Source organism: Anomaloglossus baeobatrachus, chromosome 1, assembly GCF_048569485.1.
Source record: "Anomaloglossus baeobatrachus isolate aAnoBae1 chromosome 1, aAnoBae1.hap1, whole genome shotgun sequence".
Taxonomy (NCBI): domain Eukaryota; kingdom Metazoa; phylum Chordata; class Amphibia; order Anura; family Aromobatidae; genus Anomaloglossus; species Anomaloglossus baeobatrachus.
The window spans coordinates 133,221,932-133,238,987 of NC_134353.1; the positions used below are offsets into that span (position 1 = coordinate 133,221,932).

Genomic DNA, 17,056 nt, shown 5'->3' on the forward strand with positions numbered 1-17,056 from the left:
GAATCTGTGTAAAGAGCTGAAAACTGCTGTTCACAAATGCTCTCCATCCAACCTCACTCAGCTCCAGCTGTTTACAAAGGAAGAATGGGCAAGAATTTCAGTCTCTCGATGTGCAAAACTGATAGCGACATACCCCAAGCGACTTGTGCTGTAATCACAGCAAAAGGTGGCGCTACAAAGTATTAACTTAAAGGGGATGAAAAATATTGCACGCCCCTATTTTCAGTTTTTTATTTTTTTCAAAAGTTTAACATAAGCAAAACATTTTGTTCAACTTCACAATTGTGTCCACTTGTTTTTGATTCGTCACCAAAAAAAATTTTTTTTTTCTTTGTTTGAAGCCTGAAATGAGGGAAAAGGTTGAAAAGTTCAAGGGGGCCGAATACTTTCACAAGGCACGGTGTGTGACCGACTTTCTTTTACATTTCCTTGATTGGTGATAGATATCTTTTCTTCTAAACGGCCATTTTTATCAGCAGATGCTCAGATCCCGCACTGCTTCATCATTGGACTGTATTGACTACTTTATATTGCAGGAAAGTCCAGATTTTGATCTTCATTTTGACAAGATCTACAAGTGGGTGGCCAGCAGCCCTGCTGAGAAGAACGCTTTCATCTCCTGCATCTGGAAGCTGAACCAGCGATATTTAAGGAAGAAAATCGACTTTGCCAATGTCAGCTCCCAGCTATTGGAAGGTATGTGCGAAGGGCAGACCACGAGGTGGAGGGAACTGCGCCACGTCAGGGAGGGGGACAGGTAATGCCCCGTTTTCCAGCCATAGCTCGGATTAGGAGATTAGGAAAGCTCGATCTTCTGTTAGCTTGATATACATTGGTGCACATTCCTTGTAGTTTTGTGCTTTTCATGTAGGTACGCTGATTAGCACTGAATTGAGCGGCTCGCTTTGTGCCCTCTGTACCCTTAGATATTAGATCATAGAATAGTAATATCCCAATTTTTTTTATATACTGCCGGCATTTGCATGTGATATGGCCTCGCTTATATTATTGTGTGTTAAAGGCTATAAGATTGTCATTGAATAATCTTCTTGTTTAATTCTATCCCGTTTTTTTCAATAATAATGTAAGTTTCTCAGTGTAATATGACTAGTGTGTACATGTGACTGCGATCTGCGTCTGTCTGGCTATAATACTCCTTTGCTTACTGTCCTCTGCTCTTTTTCCCAAACTTACTACTCTCCAGAACTGCCTAAAGTTGCTGAAGGTGGGTGATCTGACGTCTACTTCTCTGTCTGGTGATTATGATTCTCTATGGCTATGTGCATACAGGACTGATATATGCTATGGATTCTCTGCAGTGGCAAATAGTCTGGATTTTATTCTGGAAGTGGCACAGAATTCACACTTTCCATTTTAGTGTAAATACCAAGCATAAATCTACATCCTGTGGATTACAAATCTGCACCACAGGTCATGGAACGCTGCAGAATGTTTTATTTTTGTTTTTGCAGTGTTGATGAGTCTCTTCCATTTTGCTACGGATGAGATTGTTGTAAGCTGCTGTGAATTTTCCACTACTAAAGATTTGCAGGATATCAGTCCTGTACAGACCAACCCTAAAGCCATTACATAATAGCCATAAAATATAAATGTATTGCATGTGGGAGCTCTGCACCTTACGGGAAGGCTTATTCTCTCCTGTTTATCTGGAAGGTTTCGACTTCTTAAAAAATTAAAACAAACTCGTTCAGACGGCTGAAGTCACTGTGCTGTCCACGTGCGCTGTCCACGTGTGCAATGAGCGGCATACTGACCAGTCATAGCCTATGTGCCAGTGCAAACAAGCAATTTCCATAGAGACTGATGGTCTGTATGGAAGAACTTGCACATCCACAATTTACAGAGAAGACTGGCCTGATTTGTACAATAGCTGTAGGAACCCGGCTTTTTAACTCCATTCCCTAATGTATGCGGCTGGGGCTACACGGTGACTTTGACCGTTACATGGTAGCACAGTACAAGTGAAAGGGGCAGCAATGCTCCCTCCAGGGTACCGTGACCAGGACAAGCAACTTGTAAAAAAAATCTCATCCGGTTGGATTTCTTGAACCCTTTTGGGTCCCATTCACTTGAATTGCAATGAAATGTAACAGCGATGTCTAGGAAGCTTTGGTCACACAACAGGGGTCGTAGCTAAAATCGCCGTGTAGTCGTGTGGAGGTCATCTGAGCTATAGCTTGTTTGTTCAAACGTAATAAGAATATCTGTTCATATAAATAATCAAAATGTAGATGTAGTTGCATAATTATCTGTCTGTCTATATAGCCATCGCGTAGACCCATATTATAATTTAAAGTTGTATAGTCATGAAGGGGTTACCAAGAATGAGAACAGATGTACAACCGATGAAAGTCTCTTAATAATGAGTAAAAGTCTTATCAGTAATGTTTACACAGAAAGAATGTTTTCTTTTTCGCTCTATTGGGAGACCCAGACAATTGGGGTGTATAGGCTATGCCTCCGGAGGCAGCACAAAGTATTACACTCAAAAGTGTTAAGCCCCTCCCCTTCTGCCTATACACCCCCCGTGCTCCCACGGGCTCCTCAGTTTTTTGCTTTGTGCGAAGGAGGCAGACATGCAAGCACAGCTCCACAGATTAGTCAGCAGCAGCTGCTGACTAGGTCGGATGGAAGAAAAGTGGGCCCATATAGGGCCCCCAGCATGCTCCCTTCTCACCCCACTCTTGTCGGCGGTGTTGTTAAGGTTGAGGTATCCATTGCGGGTACGGCGGCTGGAGCCCACATGCTGTTTTTCCTTCCCCATCCCCCTTAGGGCTCTGGGTGAAGTGGGATCTTATCGGTCTCCAGGCACTGAGACCGGGCTTCATCCACAACTCCTGTGGAGCCTGATGGATAGGAGCCGATACCGTTCAGGGACATGGCCCTGCATCTTAAAGGTACTCTGTATCCCTATGGGGACCGCGCACGGCATCACCTCAGCTTTGCTGGGTGTGCTAGTGCACCGGGGACCGCGGCGCTGACCGGGTCTATATGTGCCATTACACACTCAGCGTCGCTGAGTGTGTTTATATGTAAGGGCTACCGCACTGACCGCCGTTGCCACGGGACACTGCGGCGCGGCTGGGACTTGTAGTTCGCCGGGGACTTTCACGCGACCGCGCTTTTACGGCGGCCGCGTTTATTACTACAGTCCCCGGCTTCATTGCGGCCTAGTTTCCCTTTTTCTCTCCCGCCCTCAGCCCTGACAGGCAGGGGAAGGGCGGGACGCTGCACGGAGCGAGCAGCAATGAGGGCTGGAGTATGATTTACATGCTCCACTCCCCTCACTATGCACAGTGTGAGCGCCCGTTTCGCGCTCTTTCCAGGCCACGCCCACAGCTTCCTCAGCTCGTCAGGACGCCGCAGCCATTCCTGTCAGCTCCACCGACGCTGCAGAGAGGGACATATTCATGGGAGACCCAGACACGGTCTCTGGTGGCCTCACAACCGCTTAGGCGGCTTGTAAGCAGCACATGTGGTGCTAGCCCCATGGTGCTGTATTGTATTGGTACATTATTTGTGTACTGTATATAATTTACACTGTATGAGCACAGTTCTTTCTGGCTATATACCCTATTGTGTTACTCAGGGAAAACTATAGCATGGCGCCCACAAAAGGCAGGGGTGCCAAAACACAGGCTTATTATGTTGCCTGCGCCGCATGTAAGGCCCAGCTACCGGCAGGTTCCACTGACCCTCATTGTGTACAGTGTTCGACCCCTGTGACACTTCCTCAGCCGGATCCTCTGCTAAGAGGGGCCCAGGGGGAGCCACCTGTTGACACTGTCCAGGTGACGGGGACTGAGTTTGCAGCCTTTAAGGATCAACTCTCTGAGACTATGGCTAAGATACTAGAAGCCTTGCAGTCCAGACCGGTATCTCAGCAAAGGGACTCTGTTGAATCATTGTTCCCTGACCCCCCTCAGTTGGACCAACAATGTCCTCACGGGGTATCTCATACATCCCAGACGGAGGGTTCGGACTTAGAACCTAGCCCCAGATCGTCTAAGCGGGCCCGCTTAGAATTTCCCTCGACATCATATTGTTTAGGGTCTCAGCGGGGGGAATCTTTGGTTGATGATGCGGAGACAGCTGATCAGGATTCTGATCCTGGGAGCGCTCTCAATCTTAATTCTCCAGACGGGGACGCCATAGTGAATGATCTTATTGCATCCATTCATCAGTTGCTGGATATTCTTCCCTCAGCCCCTCCGGCGGAGGAGTCAGATTCTCAGCAGGAGAAATTTCGCTTCAGGTTCCCCAAGCGTACACAGAGTATGTTTCTAGACCACTCTGATTTCAGAGAGGCAATCCAGAATCACCATGCTTGTCCGGATAAGCGTTTCTCTAAGCGCCTTAAGGATACACGTTATCCTTTTCCCCCCGGAAGTGGTTAAAGGTTGGATTCAATGTCCCAAAGTGGATCCTCCAATCTCCAGACTGGCGGCTAGATCCATACTTGCAGTGGAAGATGGGGCCTCGCTTAAAGATGCCACTGACAGGCAGATGGAGCTCTGGATGAAATCCATCTATGAAGCTATCGGAGCTTCTTTTGCCCCAGCTTTCGCAGCCGTATGGGCGCTACAAGCTATATCAGCAGGTCAAGCGAAAATTGAAGCGGCCGCGCCACAAGTGGCTTCCATTACCTCCCAGACCTCGGCAATTGCGTCTTACGCTATGAATGCTGTCCTGGACTCGGTGAGCCGTACGGCAGTTGCGACCGCCAATTCGGTAGTAGTCCGCAGGGCCTTGTGGCTACGGGAGTGGAAGGCAGATTCCGCTTCCAAAAAGCGTTTAACCGGTTTGCCAATTTCTGGCGACAGGCTCTTTGGCGAGCGCCTGGATGAAATCATCAAACAATCCAAGGGAAAGGATACATCCTTACCCCAGCCCAAGCAGAACCTCTCCCAACAGAGGAGAGGGCAGTCGAGGTTTCGGTCCTTTCGGGGCGCGGGCAGGTCCCAATTCTCCTCGTCCAAAAGGTCTCAGAAAGAACAAAGGAACTCTGATGCATGGCGGTCTAAGTCACGTCCTAAAAAGGCCATTGGGAGCACCGCTAACAAAGCGGCTGCCTCATGACTTTCTACCTCCTCTAGTAGCATCCTCGGTCGGTGGCAGACTCTCCCGCTTTTGCGACACCTGGCTGCCACAAATAAAAGACCGCTGGGTGAGAGACATTCTCTCTCACGGTTACAAGATAGAGTTCATCTCTCGTCCCCCGACTCGATTCTTCCGGTCCTCTCCGCCTCCCGAGCGAGCCGAGGCTCTTCGGCAGGCGCTGGGCACCCTGAAGGCAGAAGGAGTGGTGGTCCCTGTTCCTCTTCAGCAACAGGGCCACGGTTTTTACTCCAACTTGTTTGTGGTCCCAAAGAAGGACGGGTCCTTCCGTCCTGTCCTGGACCTGAAACTTCTCAACAAACACGTAAAGACCAGGCGGTTCCGGATGGAATCCCTCCGTTCCGTCATCGCCTCAATGTCCCAGGGAGATTTCCTTGCATCGATCGATATCAAAGATGCTTATCTCCACGTTCCGATTGCCCCAGAGCACCAACGCTTCTTGCGCTTCGCCATGGAAAACGAACACCTGCAGTTCGTGGCACTACCATTCGGCCTGGCAACAGCCCCACGGGTTTTCACCAAGGTTATGGCTTCTGTAGTAGCGGTCCTCCATTCTCAGGGTCATTCTGTGATCCCGTACTTGGACGATCTGTTGATCAAGGCACCCTCTCAAGAGGCATGCCAACACAGCCTCGACGTTACCCTGGAGACTCTCCAGAGTTTCGGGTGGATCATCAATTTTCCAAAGTCAAATCTGACACCGGCCCAATCGCTGACGTACCTTGGCATGGAGTTTCATACCCTCTCAGCGATAGTGAAGCTTCCGCTGATCAAACAGCAGTCACTACAGAAAGGGGTACAGTCTCTCATTCAAGGCCAGTCACACCCCTTGAGGCGCCTCATGCACTTCTTGGGGAAGATGGTGGCAGCAATGGAGGCAGTTCCTTTCGCGCAGTTTCACCTGCGTCCCCTTCAATGGGACATCCTACGCAAATGGGACAGGAAGCCGACGTCCCTCGACAGGAACGTCTCCCTCTCTCAGGCGACCAAAGCCTCCCTTCGGTGGTGGCTTCTTCCCACTTCATTATCGAAGGGGAAATCCTTCCTTCCCCCATCCTGGGAAGTAGTTACGACAGACGTGAGTCTGTCAGGATGGGGAGCGGTTTTTCTCCACCACAGGACTCAGGGTACGTGGACCCGGCAAGAGTCCTCGCTTCAGATCAATGTTCTGGAAATTCGGGCAGTGTATCTTGCCCTGAAAGCGTTCCAGCAGTGGCTGGCAGGCAAGCAGATCCGAATTCAGTCGGACAATTCCACAGCGGTGGCATACATCAATCACCAAGGCGGCACACGCAGTCGTCAAGCCTTCCAGGAAGTCCGGCGGATCTTGATGTGGGTGGAAGCCACGTCCTCCACCATATCCGCAGTTCACATCCCAGGCGTGGAAAACTGGGAAGCAGATTATCTCAGTCGCCAGGGCATGGACGCAGGGGAATGGTCCCTTCACCCGGACGTGTTTCAGGAGATCTGTTGCCGCTGGGGGGTGCCGGACGTCGACCTCATGGCGTCCCGGCACAACAACAAGGTACCAATGTTCATGGCACGGTCTCAAGACCCCAGAGCTCTGGCGGCAGACGCCTTAGTTCAGGATTGGTCGCAGTTTCAGCTCCCGTATGTGTTTCCTCCGCTGGCACTTTTGCCCAGAGTGTTACGCAAGATCAGGGCCGACTGCCGCCGCGCCATCCTCGTCGCTCCAGACTGGCCGAGGAGGTCGTGGTACCCGGATCTGTGGCATCTCACGGTCGGCCAACCGTGGGCACTACCAGACCGAACAGACTTGCTGTCTCAAGGGCCGTTTTTCCATCTGAATTCTGCGGCCCTCAACCTGACTGCGTGGCCATTGAGTCCTGGATCCTAGCGTCTTCAGGATTATCTCAGGATGTCATTGCCACTATGAGACAGGCTAGGAAACCAACGTCCGCCAAGATCTATCACAGGACGTGGAAAATTTTTCTGTCATGGTGCTCTGCTCAGGGTTTTTCTCCCTGGCCATTTGCATTACCTACTTTTCTGTCCTTCCTTCAATCTGGACTGGAAAAGGGTTTGTCGCTTGGTTCCCTTAAGGGACAAGTTTCTGCGCTCTCGGTGTTTTTCCAGAAGCGCCTAGCTAGACTTCCACAGGTACGCACGTTCCTGCAGGGAGTTTGTCACATCGTTCCACCTTACAAGCGGCCGTTAGAACCCTGGGATCTGAACAGGGTGCTGATGGTTCTTCAGAAACCACCATTCGAGCCAATGAAAGATATCTCTCTCTCACGCCTTTCGCAGAAGGTGGTCTTCCTAGTAGCAGTCACCTCTCTTCGGAGAGTGTCTGAGCTAGCAGCGTTGTCATGCAAAGCCCCTTTTCTGGTGTTTCACCAGGACAAGGTGGTTCTACGTCCGGTTCCGGAATTTCTCCCTAAGGTTGTATCCCCCTTTCATCTCAATCAGGATATCTCCTTACCTTCTTTTTATCCTCATCCAGTTCACCAATGTGAAAAGGATTTGCACTTGTTAGATCTGGTGAGAGCACTCAGATTCTACATTTCTCGTACGGCGCCCCTGCGCCGCTCGGATGCACTCTTTGTCCTTGTCGCTGGCCAGCGTAAAGGGTCACAGGCTTCCAAATCAACCCTGGCTCGGTGGATCAAGGAGCCAATTATCGAAGCTTACCGTTCGGCTGGGCTTCCGGTTCCCTCACGGCTGAAGGCCCATTCTACCAGAGCCGTGGGCGCGTCCTGGGCTTTGAGGCACCAGGCTACGGCTCAGCAGGTGTGTCAGGCGGCTACCTGGTCGAGCCTGCACACTTTCACGAAACACTATCAGGTGCATACCTATGCTGCGGCGGATGCCAGCCTAGGTAGACGAGTCCTTCAGGCGGCGGTTGCCCACCTGTAGGAAAGGGCCGTTTTACGGCTCTCTTACGAGGTATTATTTTACCCACCCAGGGACTGCTTTTGGACGTCCCAATTGTCTGGGTCTCCCAATAGAGCGAAAAAGAAGAAGGGAATTTTGTTTACTTACCGTAAATTCCTTTTCTTCTAGCTCTAATTGGGAGACCCAGCACCCGCCCCTGTTTTTTTGTGTACACATGTTGTTCATGTTGAATGGTTTCAGTTCTCCGATGTTCCTTCGGATTGAAGTTACTTTAAACCAGTTTGTAATTATATTTCCTCCTTCTTGCTTTTGCACCAAAACTGAGGAGCCCGTGGGAGCACGGGGGGTGTATAGGCAGAAGGGGAGGGGCTTAACACTTTTGAGTGTAATACTTTGTGCTGCCTCCGGAGGCATAGCCTATACACCCCAATTGTCTGGGTCTCCCAATTAGAGCTAGAAGAAAAGGAATTTACGGTAAGTAAACAAAATTCTGTTCTTAATGAACAAAGACATGTTGGGAGAAAATAAGGAGTTGAATACTCCTTACTTCCTTGTTCTAGCTTCAAGGTTAGAAATGCAGATTGTATAATTGGGTGTCTTGGAATACACGAGTTCAGTTGATGACGCTGGCTCAAGGAGAGCATGTCTGTATGTTCATTGTCTGATATATTGATATATCGGCACTGGTATACAGCTAATACGGCACCGTCTCTGGATATTCCAAACGAAGACTCCATTAGCAGTCTTCACCCAAATTCCTCCCTTGACAGTCGTACCCTAAACCATTCCTTCACTATATATACAAGACCTTGCAGAAGCCAGGTTCTCGTTCATACAAATGACACTGAAATCCCAAAGACCGCTACAAATGGACAGATGTCTACATCCTCCTTGTCCCACAGGGGTGTAGATATTTTCATCCCTTGTATTAAAAAAAATATATAAAATCACGTGGTTGCCTTTTCCATATTCCAGGACCCTTCTCTGCAGATCTCGCCTTATTTGTGTATAGGGAGGGACCTGTCAATCTAGAGAAGCGGGGCAGGAGAAATCTCGTGGAGCGCAGTCAGATGATTTCTCTGTTTCCAGCTTATTTATGAATGTGTTTTTTTCTGAAATGCAGCAACGTTACTGCAGACATCTGCGCTTTACTTTGTAAGGGAGCTTGTCCCTGACTCACTAGACAGGTTCCCTTTAAATCACTGTATGCAATTAAAAACAGGTCATTTAGGATAAAAGTAATTTGGGGTTGAATTAATAATAATAATAATAATTTATTAATTTATATAGCGCTATTAATTCCATAGCACTTTACATACATTGGCAACACTGTCCCCATTGGGGCTCACAATCTAAGGTCCCTAACTGTATGTTTTTGGCGTGTGGGAGGAAACCGGAGAATACGGAGGAAACCCACGCTAACACGGGGAGAACACACAAACTCCTTTCAGATGGTGTCCTTGGTGGGAATTGAACTCAGGACCCCAGCGCTGCAAGCCTGTAGTGCTAACCACTGAGCCACCGTGCCTGGGCTCCTCTATAGTAGCACACTGTTGTGACCATCAAAAATCCCAGCGACTCGGCTCGTGCTGTGTGTTCATGTACTTATGTTCTTTAGAGGGTTTTTAATTTTTATTTATTTTTTTTATTTAAAGAATCTGTTCCCAGTGGAGAAAATCAGAGCGTGGCTGGTGGTGAGGACGAAGCTGCCGAGTACCAGGAGCTAAACACACGGGAGAAGCAGGACATTGAGTTCATGATGGAGGGCTGTGAATATGCCATTTCCAATGCAGAAGCCTTTGCAGAAAAGTTATCTAGAGAGCTCCAGGTTCTGGATGGGGTAAGACACACTGGTGATCTTGAGCTTGTAAGCGTGCCTCTTTGCATCTGTCCTTTGAGGTGCCAATCTCTCCGTGTGCTCTTGGCCAAAGACTGTTGCTCCAGAGTCATGTCTGTGGTAGTATTTGCATTTCCTTTTCATTGGATAAGACATTTTATTATAGTATGATATTGCGTTTTTTGAAACCTGTCCCTTGAAATAATCTTTTTCTTCCAGCAGATAAAAATTATATTTTTAAGAGCTCATTCACACACTGGTTTCATCTGTGCTTTTGATCAGTGTTAGCAGGGGGGGGGGGGGTTCTGACTCTGTAGAAAAAAAAAAAAATTCTCCATCTTCTCCTAGGTATCAGTCCGTGAAAAAGGACCACACTTGGAAGGCATCTGAGTGTCGTCCGATTTATTTATTTATTTATTTTTAAACGGACCCATACACATTTACTGCCAAGTTTGATTTGATAATCTGGTTTGTGCAGAATCGTGGACATTTGTCTAATGTTGACCACTCCAGCCACAAAAAAATCACGGAAATATAATCAACCCCATAGACTATCACAGGTATGCAGGTGATTCATGGAAAACATGGATAGCAGTCGTGCATGAAAAACGGATGTGTGAATGAAGTCTTAGAACTCAAACTGGTTAAAAAATAGCAATACTGTCCTTCAGCTCCCATTCTGAAGCTTACCTGGTCCCTTCTGGTCTCTGCTTTCTGATTCTGCTTTTTCTGTATTAAGATGGTAAGTTCTGGTGGTTCACTGCTTTATCAGATAAGTGGTCATTTCCTGCCAATTGAAGAGTGTCTAAATACATTTTTATACCCTGGCAACCCCTTTAAAAAGAAAGTAAAACAGTATGATATGGGGTTAACATTTGCATAATCCTTACTTTCCAGGCCAATATCCAGTCCATCATGGCCTCCGAGAAACAAGTAAACATCCTGATGAAGCTGCTGGATGAGGCTCTGAAGGAGGTGGACCAGATTGAAGGCAAGTTGAGCAGCTACGAGGAGATGCTTCAGAGCGTGAAGGAGCAGATGGATCACATCTCTGAAAGCAACCACCTCATCGAGCTGAGCAAAGCCAACAGCGAGACTTTGCTGGGGGAAATCGAGTTTCTTGTTGTAAGTACCTTGTGGATAAAGATGGGGAATGACTTTGGTGGTGTTATCAGTGGGAGCTTTGGCCTCTCCTGATGCTCTCGTGCAGCCTGTGAGATGCGTTTTCCACTGGCCACAATTGTGCTTTAAGGGTACGTGCCCATGATCAGGACCATCAGCATCTTAATTGCGGCGGGTCCTATCCTGCGGGGTCGCGAGTCTCCTCCGCAGGAGACTGCAGCTGCTCATGCCCACTTATCCAGACTCAGACAGTTGCAGTCTCTTGCTGTGTTCCATCCCATGGAGAACACTCGCATCTCCGCAGCAAAGAATTAACATACTGTGGCTTGGGAAGCCACATGGCAGGTCAGCTTTGGCTGTGGGAAAAATAGGCACAGTGGGCATGGGATTTTTAGAAATCCCATCCACTGTGCTTGTACTATACAATGTAGCGTTTTGGACGCAGTGAAAACACGCTGCGTCCAAACTGCTCTGATCCCTGATCTTGGGCACGTACCCTTAATGTGGTCATCAATGTCGAGAAATAACTACATTGGGCATATTGCCTGATATTTAATGGTTCTGTTGTTTCATTACTGATAATATAAGGGATTGTCCAGGATTAGAAAACGTGGCATTTTTCTTACAGAAACTGGATTGTACCAGTCCTTGGGTTGTGTGAAGGTCCATTTACACTGCAGGATAATCGTGAGCGAGGTGTCTGAATTTGTAAAACACTTTTCTCTATCACTTCATTGGGGGACACAGGAGAAAATACTGCTGCCACTAGGAGACTGACACTATGCTAAAAAAAAAAAAAATATACACCCACCAACTGGCACGGAGACTATCAGATTTTTAGCTTCGTGTTAGTAGAAGACAGACACGAGCTGCATCTCCACCATCAATATCCTACTTTTATCAGAAGGGAGGCCTCGCTGAAGAACCCCTCTGACATGCACACTGAGATTTTAGCAAAATCTGCTTTCAAGGGAGAATCTGTCCATCCTTCGCCTCGATTTGGGTTTCATAGGTGATTTCCGGCTGGGCTACTCTCCTGCACCAGGATATCTTGTTGGCTGATCACACCTCCGAACTAGTGGAACAGATTGCCCACACAGGAAAATATTTTCAACTGCTTCACTGGATGCACCCGCTTGCTCAGGCCCTTGCGAACAGTAATATTGTCACGTTTCACAGAATCTTCAGGCTAAAGTCAAGGAACGCATACTCAGCATCCCAAAAGTCCCCCACCAGTCTCCCTTTCCAAGGCTCCTGACTCTTCGGAAAGAAACTGGACAAGGTCCTCTCGGATGTCACTGGGCGTACCTCTCTTCCACAACAGAGGCCAAAGAGATGCTCATTTCCTCACTCTGCCGAAAAAAAGACGCTCCTTTATGCCTGTCCTCATGGGCACCATGAAGCCTTCCAGATTCAACATGTACTCTTCACCATGACAGGGCATCTGGGAATCCTCTTATGGTGGATTTGGGATGTCATTTTCTATGGCTATAAAATAGTTTTCCACCCTCTCACACTCTCGCTTCTTCGAATCCCGTCTCCCCAAAGGATCCCTCTCTCATCCCTGGTTTCTTCAAGGCCATCCATTTATTCATCAGGTATGGTGTCATCTTTCCCATTGCTTCTCAGGAGCATTTCTCAGGTTTCTATTCAAACCTGTTTGTGGGTCCTTCTCCGCCACTTCAGGATGGAGGCACTCCTCTTAGCCTCCATGGAGCCCAAGGAGTTGCTATGACTATCTGCACATACCCATTTTTCGGACTGTTAGTCATCAGTCCGAACTCGCTGCTGTCTCCTGCCGCTCCCCCTATCTGGTGTTCCATAAGAACAAGGTGGTTTTGCGTCTAACTCTATCCCTTCTCCCTTAGGTGGTTTCCTTGTTTCACCACTTCGAATACATTGTGCTCCTTCGTTCTGCCCGCTTCCTTCTCGTTCTCGGGAATGGTTGCTCCATAAGCTGAACCTCGTAAGAGCACTTGACGTCTACATCGCCATGACGGCATCTTTCAGATGAATGCAGTCTCTCTTCGTTATTCAGGATCGTCATTACACCAGACTTTCTTTATCGTTCCTTTGGGAGACCCAGACCTTGGGTGTATAGCTTCTGCCTCCGGAGGACACACAAAGTACTACACTTAAAAGTGTAGCTCCTCCCTCTGAGCTTATACACCCCCTGGTGAGCCAGTCCCAGCCAGTTTATCGCTTTGTGTTCAGGAGGCATACATCCACACATGCATTCTCATGATTTTTTTCTTTTTTTTGGAAGAGATTGAAGAAGTGCGGGTCCACGTCTGGACCCCCGGCATGTCCCTTCTCACCCCACTGTGTTGGCGGTGTTGTAAGGTTGATTTCCAAGGCTGGAGCCTTACATGCCGTGCTCCTTCACCATCCCTCCTTGGCTCTGGCTTGAAGTGGGAGCCAGCACGGTCTCCATGCCTGGCAGGAGACCGGTCTCCATCCACAGCCCCTTGAGGATTCTGCTGGAGCACTCATCCCCAGGGACCTGGCCCTGCGTCTCAGCAGCTAAGTACCTGGGACGTTCTGTATGTTGGGGGTCCCTGTTCTTTATTGTATGGGGAGAGTATGCTGAATGTATTTATTTTGGCATTTCCGGCGGGTTCTCTGGCTTTCGCCCGAGAACCGCGCCGATGGTGCCTGCGCGTCGGCCTCGCCGCTTCAATTTAGGCCCCGGCTTTGCCGGAGGCCTAGTTTCTGTTAACTACCCTCGCATGTCACTCATGCAGAGGGACAGGCACGGCTCCTCCCGGCGGCCGTCCTGCACAGGGGAGGGACACTCCCCACTGCTGGGGCGTGTCTCCTCCCCTGCAGGTCTCTATGGCCCTCCAGTTCCCGCTCTCCTACAGGAACGCCCCCAAGTCCCGCCCCCTCTCTTCGCTCCGGCGGCTATTTTCTTAGGCAGAGTTCACTCTGCGCTGGGCCTTTCTGCACTCTGCATCCCTGCTGAGGTGCTGTGCATTGGGGGTCCGGGGTCGGGATCTGGAGGGCACACAACACCGCTTCCAGCGGTCTGGTAAGCCACAGCCGGTCTCTGGTTGTGGACCTCTGTATATACTCCCTGGGGTTCATTCTCTTGCAGAGCCCCCACTCCAGCAGCATGTCTCACACGAGGAGCAAGGCTCCAAAGCTTTATACTGTATGCGCTGCATGTAAGCTCCTGCTGCCTGAGCCGAGCACCTATCCACATTGTGATGTCTGCTCTAACTTGGCGGTGCCACAGCCTGGAGTCTCACCCCCAGTGGTCTCTCCGGCTGCCTCTGTACCTGTGACTGAACCCCCGGCCTGGGTAGAGTCCTTCTCTAGGTCTATATCCCAGTCATTTGCTGAGTCCATGGGACTTTTGTCCAGGACTTTGATGAATATGCATCAGCCCTCCTCACAGGGTGCCTCTAATGCTCTTGCTAAGGGTCCTTTAGGATCCCTATCCTCTGACCTCCGTGCATTGGAGCTCACAGAGGATTCATCATCAGGTCCCAGACCCCGTCCTCCTAAGAGACGGCGCAGGGTTTCCTCTCCCTCCTCATCCCGCGGCTCTGATTCAAGAGCTGACTCGCGGGATGAGGAGAATGCCCTTACGGGGGGCTCGGAGGCTAACTCCATGTACCCCATCGATCTTTCCGAGGGTGACTCGGATCTTAGTGACTTGATTGCTTCTATTAATTCTGGCTGGATCTCAATCCGCCAGTATCAGAGGAGCAACCCTCTCTGGCAGAAAAGCACCAGTTTACCTCGCCTAAGAGAGTAAAGAGTGTGTTCTTTAACCACTCCAGTTTTCAGACCGCTGTGACCAAACCCAGGGCCTGTCCTGACAAACGCTTCCCAAAGCGTGGTTCTGATGACCGTTTTCCCTTTCCACCTGAGGTGGTCAAGGAGTGGTCTCACTCCCCAAAGGTAGACCCCCCGGTGTCTAGGCTCTCAGCCCGGACCGTTGTGTCGGTGGCTGACGGCACCTCTCTTAAGGATTCCACTGACCGTCCGATTGATCTTCTGGCCAAATCTGTGTATGAAGCGGCGGGGACCGCGTTTTCCCCGACTTTTGCAGCAGTGTGGGCTCTCAAAGCCATCTCTGCTTCTCTAGAGGAGATGCATTCCCTCACCAAGGAATCTATGCCTGAGATGGTTGCCTTAACTTCTCAAGCTTCAGCCTTTTCATCTTATGCCATGTCTGCCATGCTAGAGGCTTCTCACCGCACTGCGGTGGCTTTGGCTAATTCCCTCGTTATCCGCAGGATCTTGTGGCTTCGAGAGTGGAAGGCAGATGCTTCTTCAAAGAAGTACCTTGCTGGGCTCCCTTTTGCTGGTTCCCGGCTGTTCGGTGAACAGCTGGATGAAATTATTAAGGAAGCTACTGGCGGGAAGAGTACTTCCATGCCACAAACCAAGACCAGGAAACCCGCCCAGGGTAGGAATCAGTCGAGGTATCGTTCCTTTCGTTCCTCCAACTGGTCGTCCTCTAAGCCCTCCGCCTCGTCTGCTAACTCAGCTAAGGACCAGAAATCCAACTGGCGCCCAAAAGCGCGTCCGCAGAAGACCGCAGGAGGTTCTGCCACTAAGGCAGCCTCCTCGTGACTCTCTGCCCGCTCCAGCAACGTCCTTAGTCGGTGGTAGGCTCTCCCACTTTGGCGACGCTTGGTTAAAACAAGTCTCCGATCAGTGGGTGAGAGATATCTCTCACGGCTACAGGATAGAATTCTCTTCCAGCCCGCCAAACAGATTTTTTCTCTCAACTCCCCCCTGCTCCAAGGCCGCCGCCTTCTCACAGGCCGTGGCATCCTTGCAGGAAACGGAGTAATTGTACCAGTTCCCGCTCGGGAACGGTTCAGAGGTTTTTACTCAAACCTCTTCCTAGTTCCCAAAAAGGACTGTACCTTCCGGCCCATCCTGGATCTCAAGCTTCTCAACAAGCATGTTCAGGTGCGGCACTTTCGCATGGAGTCTCTGCGGTCAGTCATTGCCTCAATGACCCAAGGGGATTTCCTGGCGTCCATCGACATCAGAGATGCCTATCTACATGTGCCAATTGCAGTTTCACACCAGCGTTGGTTACGTTTTGCAATAGGAGAGGATCATTTCCAATTCGTGGCTCTCCCCTTCGGGTTAGCCACAGCCCCTCGCGTATTCACCAAGGTCATGGCAGCAGTGATTGCGGTTCTGCACCTCCAGGGGTTGGCAGTGCTCCCTTACCTGGACGACCTTCTAGTCAAGGCTCCATCCAGCGCAGACTGTCAGCGGAGTGTCTCGCTCACTCTCGCCACTCTAGCCCAATTCGGGTGGCTTGTCAATCTTCCCAAATCCACTCTGACTCCGACCCAGAGTCTCACGTACCTGGGGATGCAGTTCGAGACTTTCCCGGGACTTGTGAAGTTGCCCTTAATCAAACAGCAGTCACTCCAGCTAGCGGTGCGCTCTCTGCTGAGGCCCCGCCGTTATACCCTCAGGCGTCTGATGCAGGTCCTGGGTCAAATGGTGGCGTCCATGGAGGCTGTTCCCTTTGCCCAGTTCCATCTGCGCCCCCTGCAGCTGGACATTCTCCGCTGTTGGGACAAGCGGCCTTCCTCCTTACACAGGTTAGTGGCTCTGTCGCCACGGACCAGGAGCTCTCTTCAGTGGTGGCTTCGGCCCCTCTCCCTGTCCCAAGGGCGCTCCTTCCTGGCCCCGTCCTGGGTGATTCTCACCACGGATGCCAGTCTATCCGGCTGGGGAGCGGTATGTCTCCACCACAGAGCGCAGGGCACTTGGACTCCGTCCGGGTCAGCCCTTTCAATCAATGTGCTGGAAACCAGAGCCGTGCTTCTAGCTCTCCTAGCATTTCACCACCCGTTGGCGGGCAGGCACATTCGAGTCCAGTCAGACAACGCGACAGCGGTTGCCTACATCAATCACCAAGGCGGGACACGCAGCCGCCTGGCAATGATGGAGGTACAACGCATCCTTCAATGGACGGAGGACTCAAAGTCCACCATATCCGCAGTCCACATCCCAGGCGTGGAAAACTGGGAGGCAGATTATCTCAGCCGTCAAAGCGTGGACGGTGGCGAGTGGTCCCTGCACCCGGCAGTGTTTCAGTCAATCTGCCGCAAATGG

At 50.1% G+C, this 17,056-nt stretch overlaps 1 protein-coding gene across 7 annotated transcripts in view; it reads left to right on the forward strand.

The window, feature by feature from the left end:
- EXOC1 (exocyst complex component 1) overlaps positions 1-17,056 on the forward strand; it is a 162,415-nt gene that overhangs the window by 12,631 nt on the left and 132,728 nt on the right. For 4 of the 7 annotated variants that reach the window (XM_075347053.1, XM_075347056.1, XM_075347057.1 and 1 more), the window contains exons 4-7: positions 537-696; positions 1,205-1,225; positions 9,651-9,835; positions 10,730-10,957. In XM_075347053.1, the coding sequence (XP_075203168.1) occupies positions 537-696; positions 1,205-1,225; positions 9,651-9,835; positions 10,730-10,957 (594 nt within the window). The remainder of the gene's footprint in view (positions 1-536; positions 697-1,204; positions 1,226-9,650; positions 9,836-10,729; positions 10,958-17,056) is intronic. The other 3 variants (XM_075347054.1, XM_075347058.1, XM_075347060.1) reach the window with 1 other exon arrangement.